A 9,900-nucleotide genomic window follows, 5' to 3' on the forward strand; every position below is an offset into this window, starting at 1 on the left:
TTTACTATAAACTTCCTGAGATTCAGATTGTACTAGATATAACCCTTTTGAGTTGATGAATAACTCATCATAACACATGCTTAAGCCCTGGGAGAAAACTTATCATTTTTCACAGGTATAGTGGCATATGCTAGGCAACCTATTGTTCTCAAATGATCAAAGGTTGGATTGGTTTTGTGAAAAACCTGATAAGGTTATTATTTCTGTAAAACTTTAGTGGGTTGCCTATTTATAAGATACACATCAATGGTCACACATTCACCCCAAAATTTGATGGGAATAGACCCTTAGAATCTGAGAGCTCTTGCTACTTCAAGTATGTGCATGTGTTTTGTTTCTACCACTTCATTTTGTTGTGGAGTGTATGGACAACTACTCTCATGAATGATCCATAAAGATGTCAATAATGAACTACAATCTTCATTAAAGAATTCAGTCCCATTATCATACCTAATCTTTTTTATCTTCCTCTTAAATTGAGTCTCAACAAGTAAGAAAAACGATCTGAGTATACCAAGAACATCACTTTTCAATCTCATTAAAAATAGCCAAGTCATTCTTAAGTGATCATCTACAATAATGGTTAGAAAAAATCTGAAACCATTATGTGTAGTATGTTTATATGGTCCCCATACATCAACATAAATTAGATAAAAAATAACATTTGTCCTAGAAGTACTAACATGAAAAGGAAGCCTTGTTTGCTTTGTTAGAGGACAAACAGAGCAACCATCACATAGTCTTACAACTGAGTTACCATCTACTAAAGACAATTGCTTGAGAATCTTAGCAGAAGAATGCCTTGTTATGTCATATCATACAATCTGAATTATCTACCTTTGTCATGACTGCCTTCTCATTATTCTTCTCTGCCCTTGCTTCAACAAATTTATTAGGGAAGTAATACAAGCCTTTTATCTCCTTACCAATTTCCCTTCACCTCTCCATTGAAGAGGTCCTGAAACAGGCTAAACATAGGGAAAAAATGAACATAACAATTTAGTTGTCTTGTGAGTTGAGACACTGACAGTAGGTCATGCTTTATAGGTTCAAAGCTAGACTTGTAGTTAAGGGATACAACTAGACTGAAGAAATTGACTATCAAGAAACCTTCTCACTAGTGGTAAAGATGATCACTGTAACGTCTGTCAATGCTATTGCAGCAGTCGAAGGGTGGATGAAGATAAAAATGATGATTCCTCTTCGATTCAATCACTTCGAGTGTTTCCATTGAAGCGACCACAATTGAAGCCATTACTTGTTCTTCAGTTGCTAAATTCTCCATTGTAGAAGTGAAGCTTTTTCATTAATGGTGATTCCCAGAATTTGGCTATCAAGTTGAATCAAACAATTATTGATTCACAGTGCTCTGATACCATATTGAAAACAGAGAGAAGATTTGGAAATTTCTATTTCTTATTACTCAATCATGATAAGAATGTGTTACAAGTGTAAGCTCATATATATACAATATAATCAGCAGTAAAAATGTGCACCATAACTAACTAACAACTTCTAAGTACTTGAAGTCAATTTACAATTAAGTCCCTAACTAACCTTATGAATGACTAACTAACTAACTAATTGAACTACTATCTTCAATAATAATACTATAAATCTTTTTTATAAGAGTTTAAGTTATAAAACATAATTTCTCCGCTCATTTTCTATATCAAACCAATTCTAGGAAAATGGGAAACAAATTCTCATTGAAATAGTAGGAAGCTTTCTTATTTTTTTTTAATGAAAACATATTGATAGATCTAAATTAAATCTTATGCCATCAAAGTTGACATCAAGCTATTGACCTTTTATTTACCTCTTCCCTCGTACAATGACGTCTTTTATAAGAAAATATTTTTTTATTATATTTTCTTTTCTCACCATTCAATCAAAATATATGTAAAAATAGCCACGAAATATTTTGAGTGAAAAATAATGATATGTTAAAAGTATTATATACACATCATTGGTATAAACACTACAACAAAAACAACTTCTAGCGGCAATAAATATAGACATTAATAACGAGTGTTAAAGTCTTTACCGGCATTAGTTAAGTGTCGTCATTAGAACCAATGTCGCTAAAGACTTTAGGGACATATACAAAGAGTGTTAATTGCCTCTACAAATACGATTTTAGAGACAATTAAACTATTACCATTAATTAACTGCCGCTAATGATCATTTTTTATGTAGTGAAAAATAATTTGTCATCATGTCCCCCAAAGCATATTTATAAACAAGTCTTCTAAAAATATGAAATTTGTGATCTTGAAAAATAAGGTGCGTAACCTTTTACACTAACAACAACATATGTATAAACTAAACTCTTTTTTCGTAGTGAGTATGCAAATTAAAATTAACTGAACTCTTTTGAATATAGAAGGAACATGCAAAAGAGATTAATTAATTTGTGTTGGTGTTGACAAATATATTCTGCAGGAACTTCTAATAGAAGTATACGCAAGGAATCGTAAGGATTAAGAGTTCAAACTTAACCTTACTTTTAATATAAAAAAGATAAGATACTTTTGTCCCATGATCACATAGGGTCCCTCTTCTACACCTCACAAAAGATTTTTTTTTTTTTTTTTATTTAAAAAAGCTGCGTTTAGAAAATCCTTTTCCTTTGCTCTTACTATAAATACTCACTACGTACTGAATGCTTCTACTCATCAGTACTCTTCCAAGAAAGTCTCTCGATTCGTTCTCTCTTAAATAAATAAAGCTTGTGTTGATCGAGTTGATCGAATAATTTAATTAATTGATGGACAAGTTCAATTTTGTGAAAGATGGAGCGATAAAGCTACCTCCTGGTTTTCGATTTCAACCTACTGATGAAGAAATTGTGTTTCAATACTTGATACGTAAAACATTTTCTTGTCCCTTGCCTGCTTCTATTATCCCTGAAATCAATATTTGCAGTAACGACCCCTGGGATTTGCCTGGTAATTAACTTCTCACCCCTCTAACTCTTTCCTACTTCACTTTCGTCCCTTTTTGTTGTTAGTTGCATTATGCATGCAAAATAATTTGCTTATTCTTGTACTAATGGTATTTATCAGTACTGACAGCGTAAAGAATTTTTATATTATTAAAACAGGTGACATAGAGCAAGATAGATATTTTTTCAGCAACAAGGAAGCTAAATATAGGAATGGTAATAGAGCAAACAGGGCAACTATAGGTGGCTATTGGAAGCCAACTGGTTTAGATAAACAAATTATATGCAGTAAAAGAAAGCCAATTATTGGGATGAAGAAAACTCTTGTTTTCTATAAAGGAAAGACTGCTTCTCAAGCTTATAGAACTGATTGGATTATGCATGAATATCGTCTTGTTCTTCCCAAAAATTCATCATCCAATTTACATGCCCATTTCAAGAAATCATCTCAGGTATTTAATGCCCCATTTTTCTCTCAGTATTTAATTACGTTTCAATTCATGTGACACTCTATTTTAGTTAAGCCAGTCAAAAAGAAAATGACAATTTTTTATATGAGAACACACAAGTATAATTTCACAAGTGATGTATGGAGAGAGTAAGATGTATGCAGACCTTACAACTGAGTTATGTCAATCTACTATTTTGCAACACAAATATATATAACTAGTTTTTAGATCACAAATTTCAAAAAAAATCTTTTCATCTTAAATTTTTTACCCAGTTAAACACCAGTCTTCACACTAAAGAGAGTAATATATATGGAGTATATACTACTATCATATATATTAGTGGCATGCATAGAGTGTTGGTGTGTTGTCACAATTTTACCGTTAAATAGTTTGAGTCTGAGACTCAAGTGGGGGTTTCTAAAGTTTTAATTTATTTCATGTCCAAAATAAATATTTACATTCATTTATTTATTCAAAATGCATGGATCATGTCACCCCTTGATAAATTAAAAATGTCTCTCTAGCTAGCTGTTGTCAAAAGTTTAATCTAAAATTATCTATTTTTGCATTTTGCAGAATTCATTGGTTCAAATAGGAAATTGGGTTCTTTGTCATATATTTTTGAAGAAGAGAAATGGAAAATGTGATGAAGAAATTATTGAGGGTGATTATCATGATGATAATTACAAGGCTAATGATGAACATAATATAGTTCAACCAATATTGTATTATGATTTTATGAGGGAAGATAATTTGAGTGATAGTAGAGATGCAGCTTCCTCTTGCTCTTCTTCTTTGAGCATTAATGATGATGCAAATGAGGTTTCTTCATGTCCAAGTAATCTACTACAACATCAACAACCTACTAACCCACATCTTTAATTCATAATATTGTACTTTTCTTGTTTTCCCATTGTTTAATGCAATAATATTTTCTTCTAACAAATTAGAAGAAGGATTATCAGTGTTCTCACTTAGAGAGATACTTTATTTTCTTTCTATCGCATTAATTTTCAACATTTGACAAATGGTTATTTTAGTTCACTTGCTTTGTTAAGAGTTAATTACTATAGTATATTAATTCGCTTTAGCACGCCTTAATTTTATTCTTTAGATAATTGGAAGTTAAACTAATTCAAATGCTGATTTTGTAAATAATAAACATATATATGTAGTGTTAGAGTTTATTTTTAATTGTCCGGAAAAAAGAATAATCCATTTATTATTGCTTACACTCAATATTTTATATAGCTGATACAAGGGCCATCTGTTATATAAAATAGTTTAATATATTAATTCGAGAAGTGAATTTGAACATTTTTTCTCAATTAAGTTGACACGTGGATTCAACCCCGTAAATCCTAGAATGTAACTCTAAGAACTGCAGTTAAAATAAAGAGCAAATACAAGACGATTTGCTATGATAAGAATATAATTTGAATGATTTCAAAGTATAATAGAGTAAAATTAAGATATTTTATATAGTAAACGAATATAAATCTGAACCTTGAATATTTTTCTAAAATTTAATTACTTAATCCACTGGCAATTTTAGTAGTAGTAGTTAAAATCATTTGTAGAATTCAATTTCCGGAAGTAGTATTATATATAACTAACCTTTTCTTACATATACTTCCGTTCATTTTTACTCTTCATCTATATTTCGCTTTTCGAGATGCAATATGCATGTGGATGAGAAAATTAAAAAAGGCACTTAAGGCAAAAAAGTCAACTAATGCAATGAAAAAAAAAGGGGAATTATTTCTAAAAAGTGAACACAAGTATTCAACTTTTTGACATGATTTTCTAGCTAGATGAAGCTGTGCTATGTACGAATAAAAAGAGTGTAACTTTTTGTTATTTTTCAGTCCAAAAAATGATAAAAACATAAAGCAGGGGTTGGGGAAGAAGCAAGCAAGGTATATACTCTTTTCTTTTACTGTTTTTGTGTGCTAAATATATTCTAATCTTTTTATTTTATTTTATTTTTCTATATTACGAAGCCAAAGAACATTTGCACATGCGCCACTTTCTTCTTTCTTATAGCGGAAAACTTTTTTAAAAAAAAAAAAAAAACTAATATTTTCCCCAAAGTAAATGTAAAGCCGCAAAGTTTTTCTTTTATACCTTTTTACTAAATTTCATTTGATGTGGGAGGGTAGAGCTGTCAAAATTAGCCCAAATTCGTATAACTTGTACCCACCCACACAAAGTACGTTTGAATGGATTTTGATTTTAATTAGAAATTGATATAAATAATCAAGAAGTATATGATGTTTATTTTGTTTGAATGATTATAATGTAACTTTGATAGGAGTCTACAAAATTTTCAACAAGTGATATCAACATTCGAATTAAGAAGAAATAAATGAATAAATCATTACTATGACAAGTAGCATCATTTTTTCACAATTATACCAATATTTCAATTTTTGCTAATAGTTTATTTAGTAAAAAAGTTCGACAAACCGCTTGAGGCAAGGTGTATCCGTCTACCGTCCATGTTGATAGGTATAAAAAAAATTTACATAAGCATCTTGATAGATACTAATGAATAATCTGATAAAAATGATAATTAACCAATTATATCACAAATTAAAATTTAGTTGTATATATTTCTATATAATAAAAGTTACACTATGCACGCATATAATTAACTTATATCCATTGTAATTATACTAATTAAAGAGTATTATAACAAGCTAATGTGATGATGTGAAGAATTATATAACTTAAATCCTTATCATGTTAAGTTAAGGTAACAATATTAAGCACATACCTAGTAATATTCCTCAACTACAAGTGGAAAAAGTTCAGTTCTTGAGTTAGAAATATACAGATAAATTAAAATACAAAATAGTTGAAACGTGATTTTGTAATACCTTTAATTACTTGTTCACATGATTGAGGCCCCAACAAATATTTCTGCTGGCTTTATGATGAAAGAAGACTTCCACATCGAAGGCAGATGAAGTGAATCGGACTCTTATATAATTTTGAAACTTTTTTTAGAAATTAAATTACATTTAGGGTGTGTTTGGTATGAAGGAAAGTGTTTTCCTGGAAAATAAGTAGATTTTTGACTTATTTTCTCATGTTTGGTTGGTGAGTAGAAAATATTTTCCGGAAAATATTTTTTAGTGTTTAATTTATGAATGAAAAATATTTTTGAGAAAATATCTATTATTTTTACTAAAGAGTAGAAAATAATTATTGAATTGAAAATATTTTTTAAAAACAAACTATAATTTTTATTTTTTTATTTTTTTTTTGGGGGGGGGGAGGTTAGGGAGTAGGGAGGGATAAAAAATTGAAGTTGAAAATATTTTTTTTTAAAATAACTTTAAATTTAATTTTTCAACAAAAGAATTGTAATATGATGTTAGAGGAGAGTTTTGGAAAATATTTTCCTTCATTTTTATGGAGGTCATTTTCCTTAAATTTGAGGAAAATAAATTAATTTGAAAAATATTTTCCAAAACATTTTACCTAACCAAACATGAGAAAATTAAAAAATATTTTCCGAAAAATATTCTCCATAGTACCAAACACACCCGCAATGTTCATTTACCACATGATGTCAAGAGTAAAGTCGAACAGATGACTTGAAAGAAGAATAGGCTCTACTCTTTCAGTTGTTTTATAATTCCTGAGATTAATTTCACAAGATTTAATAGTCTAATTATCTATAAACATAAGCTCGAGATTCTTGAAATTAATTTTTATTTTTCTAACAAATACTAATTGTTGTTTTTTCATTAATTAACTTATCAAACTAAACCGAAATCCATGCTCGTCCACATCCCTTCAATGTTCAATTAACCATATTCCATTTTGATTAATTATTATTTTTTTAGTTATTGTGAAAAACTTAGAACACATGCATGCATTTCTTGGATATCTTATATTCCTCTTTCCTGGAGGATAAAATCCTTTATCATTAATTATAGTAAGTTCCTAAAAGGAGAAAAAAAATTTATCCATATATAGTCAAAATCTCTTCTTTTAGGGCCTTTCTTCATCATTGTCCTTGGCTAGCTAGCTACCTTATCATAAATCAGCTAATTTTACGTACGCTGATCTTCGTCAATCCTAACTCGTTTAGGATTGAGTCATAGTTATTATTGTTTTCGATCCGTCTAATTAAAAATCTTGAAAAATGGGGGGTGAAATCTCTAGGGTAAAAGGCAAGAACAATATGATCCCCCCAAACTTCCTTCGTCGACGTTTACATGACAAGAGGAAAAGAAGGCGTTTTCATAGGCCAACAAAACAATCTACACCTTCAAAGAAAGAATTGCTTTCATATGCTATAGAAGATGATGAAAATTTAGAAGGAAGCCTAGGAAAAAGTGAGTATGTAATTAAGGATATTAAAAAAGTTGAAGCAAATGATGATCATCAAGAAAAAGTGGCAAAATTGATAGAAGCAATCGTTCAAGAAGACGACGACGAAGAAGAAGAAGAAGAAGAAGAAGAAGAAAGGGATCATGGAGATGTTGAAGATGATGATAATAATAAAGATGATCAAAGGATGATAAAACGTAGTTATGATGATGAGGGACCTGGTTCACCAAGTTTTAGAGTATATTTCACAAATAATAACAATGTTGTTGAAGACAAGAAGATTAATGAAGTAATAATTGGTATGTATTAATTTACTTTAATCAATTATCATAAAAAAGATATATAGAAACCATAAAAATGTCATTAAGACTCTCTCAAATATATGCATGTCCTTGTTTGTGCATGACGATTAATTGAATCTCCTTCATCGAAAAATTATATTGACCCCTTTAATATAAAGAAAAATTGTAATAAAATGGCAAAGAGGATTCAATAATTGTTTTGGTCACCATAGATGTTAGTTATAATTAGGTGTGACATTTAATCGCCTGGTATATAATCCTCGTTCCGCCACTGCCAATGTCTAGCCAAGTCTAATTTATTGCCTAACCTGATTTTCCTCTCTAACCATTTAATGTGTAATGCAGGTAACAAGGATGTCATTAAGAACACAACTCCAATTGCAGCTACTAATAGACCAACAACCCTTATTGCTGCTACCATATCATCAACAGAGGTATACATGCATGTGATTCTTTAATTTTTGTCAAATATAAATGGCAATTTTCCAACTTTCATATGATTAGTGTAATGATTTTAGTTATTAAAATACATAATTGTCAAGAAAATTTGTAAGTTTTCAAAAGTAAAAACAGTTGCCTTTAGCTCTATATCAAGACAGTTAAAACTTTTCCCAGTCTTTTGATGACAGAGATGTTGCAACTGTTAACTAGAAGCTGTAGGATTATCCAATTTATTCAGAATTAAAGCCCAACCTGTTGTGCAATGCATTAGACTGAACACATTATTCTGAATATGAAGCAAAGATAACAAGCCAAAATCTATGTTGTCGGGCTCTCCAAAAATGTTGTCGCGCAAGTGTGGGATTCAAAAATACACTAATTTTGGAGTATCCAACATGGTGTTATATTTTTGAAGAGTTCGAGCAAACATAGGTCATGTTAGGTCAAAACTACTACAGGCATTAACTGTGAACTCGTAATACCAAAAGTATAACTACTTCAATGCTAATGCCACTAGCTAGAAAATGCAGAAAAAATTCTATGATCAAAGAAGTTAGTATTTCAAATATTTGGTTGATGTGAGTCTGTACATGGATTATAGTCAATCCCATCTAGCTTGGATTGAGGCAGAATTGTTGTTTTATGCATGTGCCATTATTATAAACAAATCTGCAGTCGTTTGCTTACTTTTGAGCTTTTTAACTGCAAAGATTTTACTCTGGTCGCATTTTTCTTTGAGGGAAATAAACAAAAACATAACAGGAATGTAACAAAAACAGATTTCGTTAAACACCAGAATAGCACAAACACTAGAGCAGCTAAACATAAACAGATCAGATAATATCTGGCATATATAAAACCAAAAGAATGAATAACAGTAGTAAACTTACATTTTCATGCAGGTGGTGCCTGTGGGCAAGAAGGTGAAGAAAGAAACGAAGAGGAAGAGTTTTAAAAGTGCACTGTCAAAGAATATGCTGAACGTTCGATCTTGTTACTCCAGGCACAAGCGCACCCATATTCTTCCTGGAAAAGCACCTGCTTGATCAAGCACAACACATTAACTTGATTGTCTTTTTGGAAACTTAAACTCATCACCCTTTGTTTGCTATGTTTACTGGATGTAAACAATAATTTAGCAAATCAAATAGCAGGTCCACTGTAATGAAAAACTCAGAAATTAATATTAATTGTATAGACTTAAGAGATTGTATATACCTCTTAATTCCAGAATGTCTTCTTCTTTTTCTTGTTCTGGTCAACACGTAGTAAACTATACTTTAGCAAATCAAGTGATGGAGAAATCTCAACTTCTTTTCTACCAGATTTTCAGAAAGTTTCTTCATGGATGGGGAAGCCAAAAAGGATTCACAAATGGCTCATCTATACACGCATGAGAGCTTGCACACAC

General features: G+C 30.5%; 2 protein-coding genes across 2 annotated transcripts; both read left to right on the forward strand.

Annotated features, from left to right (window-relative positions):
* The first annotated feature begins 2,714 nt into the window (after positions 1 to 2,714).
* LOC125813976 (NAC domain-containing protein 83-like) lies at positions 2,715 to 4,463 on the forward strand. The gene is made up of 3 exons (XM_049493455.1): positions 2,715 to 2,951; positions 3,107 to 3,399; positions 3,976 to 4,463. The coding sequence occupies exons 1-3, from the start codon at positions 2,771 to 2,773 to the stop codon at positions 4,279 to 4,281; spliced, it is 780 nt and encodes a 259-aa protein (XP_049349412.1). The 5' UTR covers positions 2,715 to 2,770; the 3' UTR covers positions 4,282 to 4,463.
* A 3,087-nt stretch (positions 4,464 to 7,550) lies between these two features.
* LOC125813977 (uncharacterized) lies at positions 7,551 to 9,535 on the forward strand. Its single transcript, XM_049493456.1, has 3 exons — positions 7,551 to 8,045; positions 8,394 to 8,482; positions 9,392 to 9,535. The coding sequence occupies exons 1-3, from the start codon at positions 7,559 to 7,561 to the stop codon at positions 9,533 to 9,535; spliced, it is 720 nt and encodes a 239-aa protein (XP_049349413.1). The 5' UTR covers positions 7,551 to 7,558.
* The last annotated feature ends 365 nt before the right edge of the window (positions 9,536 to 9,900 follow it).

This window comes from Solanum verrucosum, unplaced genomic scaffold, assembly GCF_900185275.1.
Source record: "Solanum verrucosum unplaced genomic scaffold, falcon-dt-bn FXZP01000205.1, whole genome shotgun sequence".
NCBI lineage: Eukaryota > Viridiplantae > Streptophyta > Magnoliopsida > Solanales > Solanaceae > Solanum > Solanum verrucosum.